Source organism: Sprattus sprattus, assembly GCF_963457725.1.
Source record: "Sprattus sprattus genome assembly, chromosome: 8".
NCBI lineage: Eukaryota > Metazoa > Chordata > Actinopteri > Clupeiformes > Clupeidae > Sprattus > Sprattus sprattus.
In genome coordinates, this window is record NC_137927.1 from 11,276,228 (window position 1) to 11,298,321 (window position 22,094).

The 22,094-nt window shown below is 40.4% G+C and overlaps 1 protein-coding gene across 2 annotated transcripts; it reads right to left on the reverse strand.

Annotated features, from left to right (window-relative positions):
* Positions 1–3,135: 3,135 nt before the first annotated feature.
* Positions 3,136–16,588, reverse strand: pax6b (paired box 6b; the record flags this gene model as incomplete). Of its 2 annotated transcripts, XM_080843293.1 has the most annotated exons (12): positions 3,136–3,221; positions 4,106–4,244; positions 4,611–4,723; positions 4,933–5,083; positions 5,228–5,310; positions 5,425–5,583; positions 9,305–9,470; positions 9,867–10,082; positions 10,172–10,213; positions 10,523–10,653; positions 13,708–13,761; positions 16,576–16,588. In XM_080843293.1, the coding sequence occupies 12 exons, from the start codon at positions 16,586–16,588 to the stop codon at positions 3,136–3,138; spliced, it is 1,353 nt and encodes a 450-aa protein (XP_080699419.1). The 2 variants fall into 2 exon arrangements, with proteins under 2 accessions (XP_080699419.1, XP_080699420.1); XM_080843294.1 differs by lacking the exon at positions 10,172–10,213.
* Positions 16,589–22,094: the final 5,506 nt, after the last annotated feature.

Consider the following 22,094-nt stretch of genomic DNA (forward strand, 5'->3'; position numbering starts at 1 on the left):
TATCAGTCGTCATTCGTCGACTTGAGCTGAATAGGTCTTGCTAATACAAAAACACTGAGAGGGAGGGCAGCGCAGTTGTTTGATTGATACTCTGGTTTTCCTCTTCACCCACATAGTCATGTTTGGTTGTCATCTCACACCGGCTGGAATCTTTTTAATAACTCCACTGGCATTCCTGTGCTATTTGTAGAGAGCGTTGTTGACATTTCTGATTGTGTGAATGTTTCTTAACTATGTATGTACGGCCACATTCTTTGTCTGTTATGAATGCAGAGTATTCTATTGATTCTATCCGTAAGGCTTGGTGCCAGGTTTTCACAAATAGAAAATCTAAATTAAAAACTAATATCAGTAGCCCCTAGAGCCCAGCTCAAACTCTCAACAAGTTTTCAAAGCTTATGTTTCAAAGCTTTGAAGCCTTTTAGTCAGAGTGAGTCGTTTCCTGGTGGACTAAGTTTGTCCATCAAACCAGCCAAGTTATAAAATATGTTGTGGGTCAGGTTAAGGTAAATTAATTCTAAGCAAACATTATGCAAAATTACTCAGCATATAATGAAAAAGCTTTCCGTGTTGACTTTTGTTGTTTACTCTGATCCGTCCCTGTGTTTGTACCTGTCACCTGATGAAGGCGAGATCCTGCCCATCCTATCTCTCTACGCTATTTACTCATCAAAGGTTCTATCAACATGACATTTTAGGATCCGCAACAGGTTGCCTGATCATAAATAGCAGTAACAGTGTTTTCAGGGTCTGTGCTTCTCTGTATCATATTGTTACACGCACTAAGGCTTGTCGCCAGGCTGGAATATGAAGTAGGACTGAGCAAGGCTGCAAAGGGGCACTGTGAATGTGTATGAGAGGGAGAAAGAGAGATGAGAACAATCCCACAATCCTTCAGTCCTGTGAGCCTACGCCTGACCCAGCTCTGGCCCAGAGCTCCCCTCTCTCCCCTTCTTCCTCCCTCCCTCCCTCCCTCCCCCCTGCTGAGATAGCAAGTGAAGCAAAATAACTCATTCTGCCACACAATCGCTCCATCGCTCCCCCAACTCGCCCAAGGCACAGACTGCTTTATCCCTCCACCCCCCAGCTCTCCCTCCCTCCCTTTCTCTCGCTCCCTCGCTCCCTCCTCCTTTTTTTAAAAACCATCGTAACTCCACCAAAACAAGGGCCTGCACTGGTGAATGGTTTGGCCTTTCCATTGTGCCTGTGTTTTTTGTAGTGCTTGTGTTGTATGGAGTCGGTTGGTGCTTTTGTCTCTGAAGGGTTTTTTTGTGGTTATAAGGTGGGCTTTAGGACAGATCTTGCTTGCGTCTGTGTTGTGTAGCTTTGAGAGCACCATTAGATCACTTTGAAGGGATCCTATTTGAATTAATTCAACCAGTGGAATTGAATATTTATATGGCAACACTGACAACGTTGAAAGAGAGCTCTCATCAAGACACTTGTTGTACTGTACAAAATGTTTTTTTATATTTTTCACAAAATACATTTAGAAAGCTCCACTTTAAATAAAATTAAAATTGAAATATTTGAGAGACAGAGTAGACCTTTCTTTCTCCAAAGCATGGAACTGACGCAGAACCCCTGACGTGCTCATGCCCCAGGTACACTTCAAAATGCAGAACGCAAAGCATGATAGACATGGTCTTCAATTATAAGTAAAAGACTGCGTGATTAGTCGGCAGTCAAAATGTACTCGAAGCCATTGTAATAGAATGTAAAACAAATGCTTACAAAAATGCTTGCAACACAAGACAAATATATATAAAAACAAAATGTTGTGTAAGAGATGAAATACAAAGGCTTTGGTCTGTTTTTACAATCAACAATGGTTAATTCTGATATGTACTTGTAAACAACTGCCAAACACTTATGTTTAAAACTCTGTCAAGCATCTGTAATAATAATTATAGGAATTAAATATTTCTAGTTGCACAAAATCATTTGACAGCAGGACACTATAATACAGCTATATCTAAGAGACAACTTGTACCTTACCTAAAGAACGGTTGTTGTTGTTTTTTTACAATGCATGAAAATTTGTATAAAATGTATAGAATATTCTTGGGGCAATACAAATGAAAGTAACTTTTATTGTAGAAATTATTTAGGGAGATTCCTAGGGAAGACAAATACTTACAATTGGACATAAACAAGTTGGATTAAATCAATACCACAGTCTACCATTGAGCAACCATCCCCCCCACACACACATTTTATATCTCAGTAGTTATTGCTCAGCACAGACAGTTTACCCAAACTCAATCTACCCAACAAAACCTTTGCGCTTGTACTTGACCCGAGGCTTGTTCCAACCCCAAAGCGAAAAAATGATATTACTTTTCAACAATTCCACTGACATAGAATACACAATGTCTTTGAATGCAACCAAAGATAAGGACAAAAGCCAATATGGGTAGGTTGAAATGGGGAAATCCTTAAGCCAACATTTTTTTTTTGGAGAGGAAAACCAACCAGCTGACAGATAATAGGGCTCACAAAAAAGTGTCTTTCCCTCCAGTTGAACTGGGGTGATATGCATCTGTGCAAAAGTCTGGTAGAGGTTCTTGATATAAGCTTACTGAAAAGCCACCATGGGACAGTCGCTCAGGGTTCCGGCCAGTATAAATTAGTGAAAGACCATCAAGGTTTCCCGTCTGTCCATCCGGAGTTGTTCTCATGTTTATGTCATAACATACAAATGAAACTATAGAAATACACCAAAAAGATGGAAATGAAAAAAACGTTGGTACGCTTGATTTAGTTTGTTTGTTTGCTCTGTTCCATGAAAGGCTGTCCAAGTTTGTTTTTTTCTTTCTCTCCGTGTTTTGCCTTTTTTTTGTTTTCTCTTCTTCAAGTTTTCATGAGTCCCAAAAGTCACAGAACAGTGCACAATTCCGAAACAAAATAGTCCCCTCCTCCAGGTCCTCCTTTTGCTGTTGTCTGTGTGTGTGTGTGTGTGTGTGTGTGTGTGTGTGTGTGTGTGTGTGTGTGTGTGTGTGTGTGTGTGTGTGTGTGTGTGAGTGTTTTTGTGTGTGTGTGCGCTGACATGTACATAGAATACTGCCGGAGAGATAGCGGTGCCGTGTCTCAGATGCCTTGTGAGAGAGTCAAAGGGTGAAGTAGCTCTTCTCCTTACTGTAGTCTTGACCAGTACTGAGACATGTCAGGCTCGCCGCCAGGAACTTGGACTGGGACAGAAACTCCTGGGGAGATAAGTCCTGTAGAGAGAAAGAGGGAGAGAGAGGAGACTGTCAGTCACTGCTACAGAGTGCATCGCTTTGTAGTATTTCTTGTCTCAGAATATGGGGACATATTGCATCAAAAAATGTAGTGTACCTGTGGGATCACATTTGTGTTTTTACAAATTAATATACCTGTTTGTGTTTTTAAAAAACTATGTTTTGTTTGTTTGATTTACTATTTTAGGATTTTGATTTGATAACTCATACAACAAGTAGTAATAATTTTCGGAGCTCACTCTTGTCATACTCTGACAAAGGCTTGGGCTAAAACATTTGTACTCTTACTCCCTTGTGACGATTTCAAAGTGATCTGTCCACTACAGACCAGTACAAATGGTCACTTCATTTGAAAAATGCAATACAAAGTTCAGAGTTCAGAGTTCCAGCACAACAAAATTATTTTTTTTAATGTGAAGAAAATATATTATCCTTCTAGTTGGGCCTGGAGGTACCTAATAGATGGCTGCTTTCATAACAAAAATAATATTCATGTAAATGAGTGGTGTTTCTGTTTTTAATTAGAGGTTAGACCAATACAAACAACCAGATAAAGGTATGAGTACAAAAGACATGATGGGGGAATACATGACAACGTGATGTAGTGTTTGGTACACAGTGAATGAAATTGGGCGAATGCATAATTGTACAAAATATGAGATGAATTATGTGGTATTTATGTGTATTCTATAATTGATGTAAGGAATATCACATAATCTACTCACAGATGTATGGAGTGAGACACTCGGTTAATGACAGTACCCTCCCTAATTAGGATGTATGGTAGCATAACAAAATCAATGGCAGTGATTTTTCACTATCATCACCAAGCAGGTAAACAAGAGGTTCTTTTTTCTGCCTACCTGTTGAGGTGTTACCAGAAGGGGCCATTGATTGGCTGTTCATGTGTGCTTGCATATGAGGGGGGGTGTACGTGTCGTAGCTCCGCCCATTCACAGACGGACTCGTGGGCAGCATGCAGGAGTAGGATGCTTGGCTGGGCTATAAACAGAGAATATAGCAATTAGCCGCTGGGTAGGTGCTAGAGTACAGCTCTCTTCCAGAATCACTCTGCCATGTTAGCTTACAAAAAAATTAGCTACCATAAGGTTAGCAATGGTATGTTTGTGTGCTTAGTGCCTTTGCTAAAGCTATGAGCTTACGATATTCCCCCAAATGCAAAGGCTGGATGTGTAATTCAATAGGATAAAAGCGTATGCTTGGTGATGCAACTGTTTAGGAAAGGTTTATGTGCATTTGTGCTAACTTTTATCACTGGTATCACAACACATTCAAGGACAGACACACACAAACACAAACACAGTATGCTAACAACTAAGGAAGGGGAATTGCCTGTGGAAGACTTACTTGCATAGGCAGGTTGTTGGACATTGTGAAACTTGGCATGGGAGGCAATCCGCTGTACGAGTTTGTGAGGGCTGTATCCGATCTGCCTAACATGGACCCTGATGTGAAAGACACTGTAAAGACAACCATAAATCATGTGAGATTTACATTTGAAATAACCACGATTTGGCTGCATTTGTATTTTGAAGCAGCCTAAAAATTAATATTTATATATTTCAGTGTGTATTGCATTTATAGTTACACTTATTACATTCCCTTTTCTCTTATCTTTAGTGAAATTTGAACTCTCTACAGATTCCGTGTGATTTACAAGAGAGGCTACCTGGTGTTGTGGGCTGTGGCATGGCCTGGTAGACGCTTGTGTTGAAGCTGCTGCTGATGGGGATGTGACTGGAGGGGTTGCTGGCCTGTCTACGCTGATTCCGCAGCTTCTCCTCTCGCCTCCACTTTGCTCTCCTGTTTGAGAACCACACCTGCCAACAAGATCAGAGGTAGCAGCAATCAGACACTGAAGATGCTACGCCATGTACTCCATGCAACAAGGCATATGAGTATTGAAGTATTGAATAAGACATGTGCTCCCTTTTTTTAATGAACAGCAAGGCGTTATCACTCACCTGTATTCTTGCCTCAGGTAAATCAATTTTGGCTGCCAATCTTTCCCTTGCGAAAACATCTGGATAATGAGTTCTTTCAAATTCTGGGGACAGAATCGAGAAATACAGTTATTATTTATACAAGTATGGGCATAACACAGATGAACCATAAGTTCTATGTGTTTTATTTTTATTCCAAGTGTGATTTAATAGGTCACCTTTTTCCAGGGCCTCAATCTGCTCTTGTGTAAAGGATGTCCGGTTTCTCTGCAACTTTCTCTTCAACTGAAGTCGCAACTGGGTTTCGTCAGAGTCCTCCCCGTTAGAGCTAATGGAGTTGGTGTTTTCTCCTGGGCCATCCTGCGGCTGACATCCATCTGTAATACCAAGTCAAGAAAAGTGGGTTAGGACCTACTTCCTTTATATAATTCAGTTCACTTCAGTCTTTCATTTATATATTTATTTAGGCTAATGATGTATGTAAATAACATTTGCATACGATTTAGGGTATTGTTTCCAAGTCCTGTCAAATAGTGAGTTAATGTGGGAAAATACTGTTGTTTGGTGTGGACAGTCTCTCCTCTGATCCTTTATCAGCTCTCAACAATAAAGACGCACTCAAAGGGTTAAGAAAAATGTGTCGAGATGCAATGAGACCTTTTCAGACTCAGCAATGTTTAGAAACCTAAACCTTCTCTCGCTCCCAGAGTACAGCGATTCTTCAATACTATTCACCATATGGGTATTCGTTGAGCCATTGAGGTGACCACCAACACTTGAATAGAAAGAGCTGCTTTTCATCGCGACACAATGCCGCGGGAATAAGGGAAAACCATTAAAGTTTGAACAGAGATGGTCTGCCAAAGTTTTCGTGGGCAGAATTCTCGAGTGTACACAATTGGAGGCGTCGACAAAAGGATTCTCTCAAGGCGCGCATTGCTTGGCATTGTTAAACACGAGGATCCAGTCAGCCCAGCTTTCAGTTCACTGTGTTAACCTCTACGCACTTGTGTCATTAATCAAAGTCTCCTGGGCCGACCCGTTACATGCCACTTTGAGTTTAGCCTATATATTCATCTGAACACCCGAGGGACAAGTAAAAACCCCAGCATGGAAGGAGTGAATAGGAGTTTGCAATAGGCTTATCGAATTCCAAGAGTTTACAAAACTACTTCGAGTTATGGCAGACGTTTTCGTGCGCTCGTGTGTTTGCAGGCTAATGCTTTTGTTTCGTCAACCAATCTGATAATTTGAGCCCAATGAATCTACATCGAATTGATGCATGTTTTGATTACGTTTATTTCTGTGTTTTGTTTACAAAAATAATTATAACACACTCTCGGTTAGTTACAAAATATCAGTTCCGCTCACTGACAGAAATAATTACAGATAATTGCGTCATCCAGTGTCATAGATTTGTGACTATAAACTGCGGAATGGCTACAGATGCTTGAAAAGCAGGTATAAGTCTGGGTCTGCAATTAAGTTATCTTGTGTGGTGTGGTGGGCTCAAAGGCCTCACTTTTTAGGGCTAATCCGGCAAAAAAAGGTTTGCGTCCTATTAGTCTGTACGTCTGACAGACTTCTAACGCTTCGTCTGTGGTTTGTTTTCTTTTTTCTTTCAATGACGGGCTTGGAAATAAATCCATTCTTTGGTATCACTGTGTCTCAATCAGTCAGGCGGAAAACGCGGCACCTTTCAGCTGCGGAGAGTGGATCAAAACATTCTAAGAGCGCCATTAAAAGAATGTGTACAAGTCCTTAAGACGGGGTTTGGAACCGTGAAGAGATAGGTGCGGGTAAATAAAAAAAGTCGGGCGGTTTTCTTCTTAGTCGGCCAGTTGCCTTTCCCCAACTCTCCATTATATTTTCCAATGTTGCGTGGCATTCGTCAGATGGGGACCATATTTGTTTCCCCCTGAGACGGAACCCTGCCATATGCTTGTGAGGTAATGGACTCTCGACTGAAACACTGCTTCAATGTCCCAATGTTAAGAGTGAACGTTGGCTGAAAGGCTGGGCAGACACGGTAGGCCAGTTTACTTCCAAAATAACTGGTAGGCCTGTAAGCCATGTAGTGCATGATCTCAGCCAGGGAAGACATTTTAATACTTAGGCTATTTCCAAATGTAGGCTGAGCTACTGTAGTTAAGCAGTTGACAATACATATTGACAACATTAAAGTAATCTTTATGAAATTATACAAAAGACTAACACCCTGTTTATTCGAAGTCCTCAGTCCAAGTATAATGTACACTTCATGTTTTGTGTGGTATTAAATGAATGTTCTATACAGTTTACATATTTAGGCCTAAATACTTTAGGGTCTACTACCATTTAAACTGTCATGGTAATGTCCAATTAAGCTGATACAATAAATAGCTACAATAAATCGATTATTCATTCTATGGTAGTATTGTTTGCTTGGAATGTGTAGGCTGCTCACAATATGTTTTATGTTCATTGTATTTTGTTTTAAATAGTATTGTGTTGGCCTAAAACCGCCGAGTGTAATTGGCGCACTGTGCCATGTCTTGTCCAGAGGTCTCCGGTGAACATTTACTCTACAGCTGTCTCTCCCAACTAGACGCTTGCATGTTGTATTAATGAGAGACTAAACGATCTCTAATGAGCAATTACATAGCGATGGGGCTGTTCCCATCACAAATTCATGCGTAGGACAGAATCATCCTTTGTACCGAGATCCCGCACACGGTTTCTCCGCTTTATCTTCCAGTGGTGGGGGTGGATGACAGGCGCATGGGGGGAGGGGGGGGGGGGGGGGGGGGATGAGGGCGAATTGTTGGATGGACACCTACTCTGAAAAGATGGACAGTAGTCACGCAGGTCCTCTGTAGAGACAGAGGCGGTATTGAGATGGATGATTAATTAGAGATGAATTGGTTGCGAGGTGAGGATCCTGCACTAATGGACGAAAGTTCGTCGTTTGAGTTGTAACCTTGTTTTATTCAAGCTGGGTTATTTATTTTTCTCCGCGTTTCCCAACACATCTCTTAAATGAGTTAAGCGAAACCTTCCTACGGATACCTTAAGAGGGTGAATACATTTTTCTGGAATCTATTATTATCATTCATGTAGAATTGAGCATGCTTTAGACGAGCATGATGGGCATGATTCATCTTGGAACGCTGGTGATCATTATTAGCAAGGACATCAGCAAGAAATATTATCAAAGCCAAAATGAAATGTTGCCAAATAAGGACGGTTGTAGGCTGCATGTTACTCATATATTTGTATTTGCAAGGGATTAGAAATTAACTGATACTTCATTTATACCGATGTTTTTTTAATTTTCTTAAATAAAGCACAAAATGCAATGCAACACATATATTGATCTTACATCGCAGTCAGTTCATCCGTCCAGTCACTAGCACAACATTCGTGGGCTCTAAAACTTTAGTTTTAACTGAACACTGTGTTAAGGTACAGCTAAGAGTGGTCCAGGCCAACCTTACCTTCTCTTAGAGAAAGTCTGGGCCTACTTAGCTACGGACGTGTTGGAAAACACATCGAAACCTTAAGGGGAATTTGAAGGCATAACTTAGGAATGACTTGGCGTTAAGAAGACTTTGGGAAACCCTGCCCTGAACCGTTGGCAACACAGGCAAACGTATTTATTTACATTGTTACATCCAACACGGCAACTACCACCATAAGCAACCTAACCATTATTGTCACTAAAGAAATGCAGTCAATTAACTTCAAAACCCAGGAATCATATGTTGCATAGCTGCATTAATTATTAGGCTACAAATCATTATATAAAAAAAACATTTCTTGGAAAACGGCAATTAACTGACTAAATTATCATAGGCAAAGTCACTCATGAGAACAAACATAATATCGACAAACGCCAGTTGTTATTGACTTGGCTTTATGGTTATTATTATAATCATAATAATAATACAAATTATAGCCATGTGTGTGTGTGTGTGTGAGTGTGTGTGTGTGTGTGTGTATATATATATATATATATATATATATATATACACACACATTTGTAATGTATAGTAATAGTAATGAATTTGTAGTAGTAGTAATAGTAATGAATTTGTAACAGACGTTATTAAGCCTCACCTTGATTTGGTTGCCCGGGTACAGAAGTTCCAGGGTACCACCCCGGGCGGGTTCCCCACGTGCCCGTCTGCCCGTTGAGCATTCTCAGCTTGTCGTACATGCCATCTGCACCCATCTGTTGCTTTTCGCTAGCCAGGTTGCGAAGGACTCTGTTTATCGACGACACCTGAAAGACATCCACAAAAGTACCTTTAGGTTCAAGGCCTCAAAGCAAACCAGCCGACGTGAATGTCATGCCAGCGTCAGTTATTATCTGTTAGCTGATGCTGACCATGTGACATGTGATTTAATCTCAAATCTATTATATAATAAAAACAACTACAACAATTATAATACACGTAATGGTAATAATACTAATAATCATAATAATTACAACAATAATACTGATATTATTATTACAAGACGATGATGATGTATCAAAGTAATCAATGCATTATTTCTGTATTGTGCACATAAGGTATACCTAAGGTAGGCTAATAATATAGCATGTATAAGCGGTCATCCAGTGTGAAATCATTTCAGGTGGTTAATTGAATTAGCCAACGAAACAACTCACACTTACGCTAGGTATATTGTCGTTGGTGCAGACGCCGTCTGACAATAGTCTGTCGCGGATTTCCCAGGCAAAGATTGAGGGACACTCCCTTTTGTACTGTGCGATTTTACCGACCACTTCGGGCGTTGCTACCCGCGGTTTGCTGCCTCCAATTGCCCTTGGTCTGATGGAGCCAGTCTCATAATATCTGCCCAGGATTTTACTCACGCACCCATTTGACACCTGGATAGAAAACAATAGGCACAATTCACATACATTATTTAAGACAACTGCGAAATTTTTAAGTATGCGTCAAACAATGATAAGCTTACGTGTTCATTGTCCAGCACTTGGACTTTTGCATCAACATGCATCTATAACACAGAAAATATACCTTAAGCTAACAGAAAGTATAAACTATAATATATTTCCTAAAATAATCAGTTGTTATGACAACATGTAATATAGCGACGAATCTTAATTGGATGGTTGCAACACTGGTGGCAAAGTTGTCACTGGAATGCCAGTGTTGCCAATGGTACTCAAAATCAGAACACAGCTTATATTTTCTTTAGGAACAAAGTGGTGATTGGTGTTCCTGTTATTGATATTTCCTAGAGATATGATGTATGGCTACATTATACGAACTTCTTCGTAAAAGATGCTATAAAACAAAAGGTTACCTGCAGGATCCTGGAGATGTCGCACGGCCGCGCACCGCTGTGAGCGAGCTCAACGATTTTCTGTCTGGTTGAGTCCGGCAATGGTCTTCCGTTAACAAATACACCACCAAGCTGGTTCACGCCGCTGTGACCTAGACACAGACACGGAGACATTGTCGACAACGTCAGTCATTTGAATATATCGTAATAGTCTAGGTTACCAATAATCGAGAAACATGGTTCCGCTAGTTTTAAGTTTTCAGCAGTGAGCAGACATGAATGATAGACCATGTTGCTGATGCATGCAGAAACAACATAACGGTGCGGTTAAACATTAAGAGTATCAACATTTAAATGAATCCAAAGTACAGGCACATCGTAATGGAAACGAAGACCTTGCCATTAACTAGAAGTCATTTCATTTCTTTTCAAGGCACCAATACTTTCATCTCAGGCATGCTGTATTCCTTTCTGCCTTCAATAAATGCATACATTTCACATTAAACATAAAAAACAAACATCCTTAGCAATCTGAAAATGGATGCTCAAAACTGAACTTCACTCGTATCATACTGTCAGTAAATAAACATGTAGCGTATTCTTTTAAATGTTAAAATACAGCCGAACTTGAAAACATCCATAATCTCACCAAAAGCGTCAGTGCAGCAATGACAACACAATGCCCATATGAAGCAACTCCTTAAAGCATAAAGTTATTGCAATATAAAACAGGAGCTATTAATTAGCAATTAATTGAGTACCTAATTATTTGGATCTCGCAGCGATAACAAAAGTCCAATGAGTGAAAGCGATGCACCACCAAGCCTTGAACCAAATCAAACCGAAGCCTCCCCGGAGTGCCTGCGTTTCTGTTCTCACTCCCTTCCCCACTGACGCTCACCGTTAGTTTGACTCCGGGAGCGCCAGCTCCTTAGCAATAAATAAGCTCCAAATATAGAAGAGGGGGAAAATATGATGAGCCTGCCTGACATTTGTCTTTAAAATAAAGCTAGCTGCACGTCAAGTTTGATCTTAATTTCTGGAAATAGGCGGAAGTCGCCTCGGATCATGCATGGAAGGCTAATTGAAAAGATCAGTTGGAGCACTTGTGGCAGGCATGTCACTTTATGACACTGCTCTGCTTTTGAAAATCGCATCGTCACGACAAATAGTAGCATGATAAAACGACCCTTTCTGTCTGCATTTGGATATCACTCAGATAAAATTGGACTCTACTAGTTTACCCTTCAAGGGAGGCTTCATTTTAAGGTAGCTAAGGGCTATGCGCGGCCACGAGGACGTGAGCGCGCATGATTCTTAACATATTAAAACTGACATACAGTGTTTTTTCTCCTCTTGTTTGTATTTGGCAACAAATCCTGCAGCCGCTACAGCCCCGTTGAGTTCAGGTTGTGGGTTACAACACATGGCAGTAGGCTGCATGCATTTGATATTAACATAAAGCATAAAGATTTCTTACAATGCTGTAACTTAAATGCAAATTAACTAATGGTCAGAATAACTGAAATGTATTCTACAGTGACCTCGGTTGCGACCTAATGTGTTATAATCTTACTTAAACAAGGTCCAGAATAATGGGAAATCCATTATCATCCTCTCTATCTTCTGTAATTCCAGGATTAAGTGGATTAAACAGGCTCTTGGACATAAGTACAGCTGCATTTAAGGTTTATTGGCCTTGAACTCTGTTCCTTTATTTATGATATTTAAATAAATCTGTGTGATGGATAAAAACGTCAGATAAAAATAACACATAAAATTCCAAAGCACAAAAGGTCAAGCCTTAATCATCTTGTAATTCCCAACGGTATGCGCTCTGGATGCTGCCCGGTGGCGATCATTATGCGACTTGTATTTTATTGCTCGTCAGCTAATGGGAAAACATATGTCGACAATTCGGATGCTCCCCAGCATATACACCCAGAAGTTAAGAACACAAAGCGCGGGGAACCCGCCGCGACCTTTAGACAAACCCAGGGCCTCATCCGACTGATATCTCCAAGACAACTCGCACCAGAAACCACACGTCGTAATATTGCACCCTCCTATTAACATCCATTCAAGCCAGATAAGGAGGTGGATGGCCAGTGTTTTGTTTTGATTGACCTTTAGACATAATACAGAGAAATCCAACGCATTTTCCAACAAAGAAAAAAAGAAATTAACCAGCTGTGGCTAGTCTGTCTGTGTGTTTGTGTGTGTGTGTATGTGTCTGTGTGTGTGTGTGTGCCAAACATTGCACTGGCAGAGCTGAATATAGGTAACCATATAGCAACACAAGTAAATAATTCCACACACCTTCATCACAGACGTCATACACCTCTTGTCCAGCAGCAAGAGAAAAATTCATATGGTTATTTTTACCAAACCTGAAATATAACAGCCTCACACATACTTTCCTTCATCTTGGAAAAGTCTATCAAAATTATAATTACAGTTAGAACGTAGAGTTTTATGTAAACATATTTATTCAGCATCCTCGTTTCTTTTTTTATCTATGATGATTACCAGTGACTGCCTCAAGTCCTGGAAACCGTTTTTATGAAATAACGAACATTTCCCATATTTTCTGCACTGGCTCTTCTGCAGCGCTTATCAGTTATGCGAATTGGCAGCCATTGCCAACGGTAATGCAGACATCTCTGCAATTATTTAATAACAAGTCAAGCAGAAACAAAATATCCCCATTGCCTCTATTCATTTGAATACGCGCATGTTGCGCGTGTGCGTGTCAGTGGATGGTGCTGAATAAACACTACTTCTGCCAGGTATATTTTCTCATGTGCAAACCTGTGTAGGCCGGCTAAGTTAAATTGTTTATGTTAATTAAATAGACTACCTACACAGTGCAAATATTCGCGTGAAAGGCCTGTAGGCCTCGTCTAAACCTGAAGGCTACCTAGTGCAGCATCAGTCTAAACATGGTAGTTCACACAAAGGAATTTACACAAAATAAAATACTCTATGTATCACAGCCACGACAACAGAGGCATCTTGAAACCCCATTGTAAAGAGTAAACAAATATAATCCTCGTCATCTTAATTACGTTAACATAGATCTTTCCAGTACGGGTAGGCTATACATTTTATCTTTAGGTCATAACATTGACAGCCGGTACTGCGACTGAGACTTTCATTATTGCGGATGTGGCGGCAAAAAAATATACAAATGTAAATCCACTTACTGTTCTGCATCATCGATGCCACACCAGACTCCCACGCGGCTTGATTGTGGTATTCTATAAGTAATACATAAGAAACTGATTAATGGGGAGTATTCCAAAGGCGTTTGTATTTCAGACAAATATTTTCAAGACAATTACTATTTTGTTGTTGTTGTTCTTGTTTTTTTTTTTAGATTTTCTGAATTTCGAGGGAATTGCGGATGGTAGTTTGATGCACCATCACCGAGGTGGAAAAATGGAATGATTTGATATATCCTTTTTTTCTCCGTGCATATTTGAACTTGCCTGGAAACAGAGTTGACTGTCCACTTTAAAACAATTTAGCCCCTCATCTGCCGCTGACTACTTAATGCCTTCCTAGGACAAAGCAAAACAGTATATTAGTAGGCTACACCCCCTGAACAGTTTTACTTCCATATGTTATTAACTGCTGTTTGCACAATTCGGGATTTTCCAGACGTGCAGACCTTCTTTAAACTATCCTGTAGGCTACGAGTTAGTAAGTAATTCTTATTACTCCAGTTTATTTTGTAGTCTCAACATTTGTATCTTCATATTACACATGTAATTAATTAGCTGTGTTTATTTATTGTTTTTATATTGATATATTATCAACATATATATTATTTTGCTTTAGTTCTGCATGTTATGTGTCAAGGGTGTCCAACGCTTTTGTAGTGGTTTGCAAACTAAGTTTTTACTAGTCCCCGTCCTCTTCAGATCTTCTCTTCAAAAGTACAGTGACACACGCTGTCTACTTTGCCTCAGTGCTATGAAAAGTAGGAACGGGAGGGGGTGAAGGCAGGCCAACAAAGCCTGCTGGATCTCAACAATGTGGCCCTTTCTACCGCTATCCCAAAACCCGGCGTGCAAACCTCGGCCTCCCTAACTAGCAACACAGCCTCCCACTAAACGTACCAACAACTCCAGAATACAAAGAGCGGAGGGCACCCAACCCCCAAGCACCGAGCATACACCCACACCAGCATCACTGTCACAGTGATGGCCGTGACCTGGTGCCCGCACACCAATGTGTTTTTTGTTTGTAACGTTTGGGGAAATAGAAAAGTAATTTCGCGTTATAAATATCTGGAGGTAATTGTGTAACTGGTGTGAGTTGTTAGGGGTTGTAAAAAAGATACAACAGCTCAGTAGGGTGCTCAATTGGAAAAAGACAATTGCAATAAAGGGCCTATTCATTGACATTGCTTAAAAAGGGGGCCAGTGAAGGAGTCTGGACTTTCATTTTCTCTCTCGGCACAAAAAAAATACCCCTTGAATGCTTTCTTCTCATCACTCTTGATTCGCAAATGTAATTCATAGCGTGTTTGATGTAATTGTGAAAAAAAAAACATGTTGGACAAGTAAACAGAATTACCCATTATTCACAATATTATATTTTCTTGACATCTTAATTTTTTCTGTTAGTAAAATTCTACTGATCCCCCAACCATGAATGATGAATAACTTGGGGGTAGCTAAAAAACAAACGAGCATAAGGTCAACTTGTCCCCTGATTGTAGTCCTACCTATAAACTAGTAATTAGGTTGTATTTATGGGCAAAAGTGATTTTGTTCAATTATAAAACACATATATAAGTAATGTAGTTTTGTGGGGTCTTGCATTTGCAACCGTGAGTGGTCCTCGGTACTTTGCTGAAGTTGAGCATTTCCCTTGTCATGCTTTCGGCTCTATTCGTGTAGCTGTTAATTATTTATTCTTGGTACCAAACTCGGTCGATGTTGTTGTATTTAACTAGGTCTAATCTGCATTTCTTTCCCCTCTAATCCCTAACTACAATCGCCTTAATTAAACATGCTTATTCAGGACAGAGTATCCTGCAGTAACAACATTCATATGCATACATACATCTGTATCTATACAATGGCACCGTAGGAAGTTACGAGCACAGTGTCATTTACATGCAGTAATCATCTTAGTGTTATCTTTTATTTAGTGATAGCTTAGTGCTCAAGTTATTTGGCGTTTATCCCCATCCAACTGTTTAGGAAACAGCTAATTGTTTAAGAAGCAATTGTCAATTGTGCTAAAACTATTCTACTTGAAATATTGAAGCAAAATATAATGCAGGTTACCCAGGATCTATTCCATATCTATTTAAAGGTGTAGTCTAAATGAAATATAATTATTTGACATTTGATATTGGCCTGCAATACCGACTAGGGCTGCAAGCGAAGGCTTGTCATTTACAATCATAGAGGTCGCTATTTTTAAATACATGAAAATGGCTTTTGTCTCATTTTTCTGTAAGTGCACACAGAGAACGGAAAACTAACAAGGCCTAGTGCGCTCCCAGTGCATTTTTAGAGAAAGCGCTCGGTTGAATCGCTCGGATGATTCAAACTGACACCTTTCCTCAACGGGTCATTGCGTCCCCATTCTCCATACTAAACACAGTCTAGGCCTAACGTGACTTTTTACTCCTCGCTGTCATAAATAAGCATTAAGCTACTAACACCAACAACGTCTTGTTATAAGAAAGCGAACAAAGCAGGTTAAAACTTCGCATGGAAAAGGGACGTGTCCAACTCTTGATAGAAACTTCAGTTTATTTGTGCTTAGGGGGAATGCTGCCCACAACGTGGACTCCACTGCCATACTAGACAAGCATAGTATCATTAAAATGCAATCGGTATAGTAATAATAATAATAATCATCCTCATAATAACAAAAATAATAATAATAGGTAGCGTCGATAATATTGTTATAACAATAGCTCCATTGCGTCTTAGGTTGTTTTCTGTAAACGTTTTTGACCGAAGTGCCAGAAGTAACTTAGTCACTGTTGCACTGCTTTTTGCAAGGCGTAAACAAACTTTTAGTAAAGCGACATAATCAACACTCACCTTTCTGAGGCATCCTGCTCCGCCGCCGAATTCCTTCTTGTTAAGTTTGTATGCGTATTATTAATCACCCAGTAGTTCTCTTTAAAAAAATACCCTTTGATATTTCAGGCAAAAATAGTTTTTCCAACGGGTTTCAAGTGAAGAGGAGCAATCCCTGCGAAGGAAACAAAGATTGACAGTGAGCGGAGATGTCAGAGAAGCCGAGTGACCGAGAATGTGCGCTCGCGTGTGAGTGAGTGAGTGAGTGAGTGAGCGAGCGAGCGAGCGAGGGAGGGAGAGGGAGAGAAAGGGGGAAGAGAGAAAGTGAACGAGAGAGGAGGAAGTGGGGGAAGAAGAGAGAGCACACCTATGCTGATTGGTGATGGTACAAGTGTATTAATGTATGTGTTCCTGGTCTCGCCTCCACGGCTCTTCACTGGCCCATTAGCGAAGTCTGACCTCTGTCATCACCTCCCAGCAAAACACTTCCCTGTGCGCCTCTCGCCATAGCGGGAAACGGGGCCGAGCCGGGGAGAGAGGCGCTTCTCAAACCCACTAATCAGCCCACACATGCAAATTCACTTCGCCTCCTTCATTCTCTCTCTCTCTCTCTGTCCACACACACACACACACACACACACACAATTGCCTAATGCAATGCTACAAGGCTGCTTCGATGCCCATTGGACGGTCTAACCCTTTCTCACCGATAGAATCTGTTTCCCTGTGAGATTTTTGTGTTCGTTTGGAAATGTAGGGGGCGCACTGGGAACAACATGTGAAACGGATGTGAGACCTTAAATAATATTGGAGCATACATTTTAATCAGTTTCATTTATTCAGTAGCCTATTACAAATAACAGTTTTACACACACACTGAGAATGACTTTAAGCCAACTAAGCCTACCTATGAATTTGTAAGCTGTGCTTTTAAACGCGGAATCGATCAATATATCCTGTTTAGCCTACTTCATCGGAGATCACAAGTGTTTGGTGATGTGCTCCTCAGGAAGCCTCCCTCCGAACAAGAACAAGGTCCACAACTGATTCTAAAAGCGAACCTGTTTGCACAATGCATTAAGAGCACTTCCAAATGGCTTGTAGTGTACTCGGTAAAACAATTGCAAACACTCTACACGTGCCTTTGTTGACATTGATGTTTTAGTGCATCACCCTAATATAGACACTTTTGATAAAGTAACTTTTACAACTTCTTACGCAGAACAGCATATTAACCGGCTCACGTGCATTTACTTTTGATTTGTGTCTGTTGACGGGGACAGGCCGAGTTTCACGTTGAAAGTGATATCTTTGCATCCACGACCATGCGCTTCTGACTGGCATGTTTTGAATGCCCAGTCATTAGCGCACACCTCAGTACACTGCAAAGCGACCTTGCCGCGCTCGCATTTGAGTTTCCACTCATGGTACCAGCCTCTGCTCTGGGTGTTCCAGCGGGATCCTCCAAAGGAACAGCTCGGATAGAGCAGGGATTGTGAGATGTGTGGAAATAAACCAAAGCAAAGAAAATGCTAGGGACAAAAGGAAGGGGTGCAGAAGGGGGTGGTGGGTGTTTTGGAACGCTCGGAGCATAAAATGAAGTCGTGGTGGCATACACTTGACTTCCCTTGACATGTGAAAAGTGTTAAAAGTCAACGCTCATCAATAAACTATCTGGAAGGTGAATGAGAGCCCCTGACAACCATTGCATTCCTAACTGTGTTACAATGAGGAGACAAACGACACTGCCAAAGAGTCTGCAGCGGCCTCAAAAGGGGCCTCAATAGGAGTAGGATAATGAGGCGAGCGGACCGTCAAGAACTGCTCTCCAAAGTCCTGCGGCGGTGCTCTCACTAGCTGAGTGTTTTCTTCAAATAACTTGTTCTCATACATGCTTTTCCACCGTGTTTGTTTTACAACAGCTTCGTGGGCAAAACAAAAAAATGATCACTGGTTAGTCTATATGATGTCTTATTTGCTATCGGATGAAATGGCGCCTCTGAGGTGAAAGTTGTTTCTCCTTCCTTCCACTTAAAGAAAAGGACTTGGATGCCATGCAAATGTTAACTGTCAGTTTCATGGGAAGACGGATTGGACCACGAGGAGCTGGTGAGTGCAAGAGTCTGTGGAGCCAGCTATGTCATTACTCGTCTGAAATAGGCTGAATAGCCTAGTTTATGTGGTCCGAAATGTAGAGATTGTGACCATTTATTGGAAGTAGGCTATTAGAAACTCCCCAAAGCGAAGAAAAAACTTAACACAAGAAAGCGAAACGAAGAAAAAAAACTTCTCACCCCATGAGAAAACCAGTCCTTTAGTGGTGTAGGCTACACCTCCAATTAGTTTGCTAAATTCACCCACAATGGACTTTGTAAGCATGGCAGGTGAAAATGGGATATGCCAGCACAATGATCTCAACCTCAACCTCTCGACCTCAAGATTGACCTGCTCTCAGATACAAGTAAAATAGCACAAGTTAATTTATGCTACACATTGACCATGCTTTATCAAACAAGCCAATTTGACTTATCATCCAGTTTACAAATGATATCTCTACAAACCTGCTTGCTTCTGTTCTTTTCCGCAGTTGATTTTACAATCCCCTGACGAAACGTCGTTTTTTCCTGGAAATAATTCCCGATATTACATTATTGATTTCTCCTTGAAATCCGTACTTCTTTACCACGATAAGAAAAAAAAGATGATGGTAACATGCACTTCAACCCAAGGCCAGTCAGATATTCTCTGACGGATAAAGACAATGTATAGCCTAGTGGAAAGTAGGTTATGTGCATGGAAAAGTGCTACAGGCCTGTTTTATCTCTTTTGGTGGAATCCTATGGTTTCCCGGCTTTAGATAGCCTATTATTATCTTACACACTATCAATTAGCCCGACTTGGATTAGCAACTGCTAATTCAGGGTCTTGAAAAGAAATCTTAATCTTGTCGCTATTTCCCCCCGGGGCAAAGTGGTCTTAGTGCCCCCTCTAGAAAACTTTTAAACAACAACACAAAAAAATCATACGGGGTGGGAAGGAACGAATGCGCCTGACGTCATTGTTGGAAGGGGAAGGGGGTGTCTGAAAACATCAGAAGATAGGCCTACTGGCCATGTTAGATTTCTGAAATGTTTCGGTTTGCAGAAAAGGCTGATCGACAATAAGTGAGAACTTCTTCAGGACTGTTTTATTCAATAGGCCTAAGTTAGACTCGTGAGAATGTGAGAGTCCCTTTTCCTTGGGTGGACAGGGTCACTAGATGGAATGTTGAACTGGCGCTGATTCATTGGAGTGAGCCTGGCTTACATTTAACTGAAGATACACACTGTTTTAAATCCACGTATGATTTGGTCTATGTCTTCACACCAGGCATAACATTATCAAACGTTTCACAGTTTTAAATTACTTGTTATATTTGGTAAAAGTATATTTGGTCGCAGTAGGCATAGGATACCATAAAAACGTTGTAATATGACCCATTGAAAAACGAATTTACACAGATTATAACTAAGTAGGCTACCAATCGATTCAAAATACAATTATAATATCCCACTAGATGACCGCCCTGCACTTTCACATAGCGGGGAGATCCACTCAGAATGATCAGACCGAGCTATATCACTATTCACGTCAGTGTCTGAATATGAGTCTTTGAAGCATACATTGTAGGCCTATACATGATATTACGATATGGCCATCGTTGATTGTGTTTCATCATGGTGTAATGTCCTTTCAAAAGTCATTAGGAAATTATTCCAATTGGCCTATTACATGATGACAAAAAAGTCTATATGTACTATGTCAGGTACTTCAAAGACTCATCCATAGGATAAAGGTATGCATATGTCCCGAGGTTTTTTATCGTTTCTTTTCTTTAATCTATGATTCTTCTTTTATTGCAATATTTCAGGAATTGACCATAGCCACCAGAGGCTGAGTATGCTTTGCAGGATTTAAGTAGGCCTGCACTTGAGAAGCTGTTTGCCTGATTCTTAACGGCAGAGGTTTGTAGGAAGTGTTACAAAAGTCTATAATATATGGTCTAGGTCTTATCTAGGCTAATTTAGTTTAGGCCTACACAGTGTAATCTTACTGCAATGTTCTCTCCTTTTTGATGTCAGAATTAAAATTAAGCAGAAATAAGAGGAAGTTTAGATTTTATAAGACCTGATTTGAGTCGCCCTGTTGCTGTATTAAGTGTTTTCTTGACAGCGCACATGGGTCATCGCAAAAGCTGTGACAGCTGCAGAAACGCGAAATAAAATAAACGTGCCTAATAAGGGAGGTGGGACCCCACACCACGGACAGCGATTCTTAAGGGAGATGCTGAAACAGTATTAAGTGTTAAGCATTAAGTGTGAACCCATTGCCTGAAAAGTGACTAAAGTAGCGTTTCCATTTTTAAGTGAGTGCCTTCAAATATAATGATTATATAATTATATTGAAGAAGAAAAGAAGGCAGATGGTGGCTATTATTATTGTTGTTATGATCATTATTATTATTAATATGGCGTTATTGATAAAACTGTTGAACTATTGAAAACTGTTAAATAATGTCAAATATAACGTGCCATTTTCTGCTTAATTTTACCACTCAGTGTTTTAATAACAAAAGCTAAAATGCAGTGTAAAAAACTTGAGAGATTTTTGTAATGTTCAGGGACCGTAAATATTTTCCAACACATAGAGTAGCCTACGTCTGCCAGAAGTGTTAGAAATGCCAATGATATTACCTCGGGGATAATGATGGATGCAGACTAGTGTTCTCCGATTAACAGTCCCAAAAGTTGTAATGGTGGGAATAGCCTACTGGTGTCCAGCACACGCTCATCGATGCCTGGCAGAATAAAATTAAGCACACAAATTCAAGCGTGCGCGAAATTAGGTAGGCTAGGCTACGGAATTAAACCGTATTGTAAACTTAAGCTCCCGCTTGCAGACGAATCGCAAACCCTGCTCTCATTTATTTTACGACTTGGTTCTTAGCAGAGAGAGTATCATCACCATTTGTCGCGAAGAATCCAGAAAACATCCTACGGGTCCGGGTTAAGTGTTTAAAAAAAAAAAATCACTTACCTGGCTAATCACGAGCATCTGAAGTTATATCCCGTGTATATCAGAACTTGTTTTTTCCCCCATAAATTAATTTGAATTCAGGTTATGTGTCCTCTTTTGTCACTTTTGGATCCTTTCTCTCGGATGAAATGTCAATGCGACTGAAAAAAGCGTTGTGTGTCTAACCCCTAACTTTCTCTTAATATCAGCCTCAAACTAGGCACTGATTGGTCAGAACGACAGGGCGACGTCACCTTCGAAAACACTTCTCATGCAGCCGGACAAGGGAAGTTCTATGCAGCGTATAGCCTATACAAGCTTTAGACATTGTAGGTAGTGAGCTTGCCATATATCGCACTGATCTTTGACTAGTAGGGAAGATGGAACTGACGGTCTTCATTCTAAGGCAACCGAATTATGAACTCTAACGAAAATCCAGTCAGAGACTTTCCAGAAATTAAACACTGTTCACGTTGACATATAAG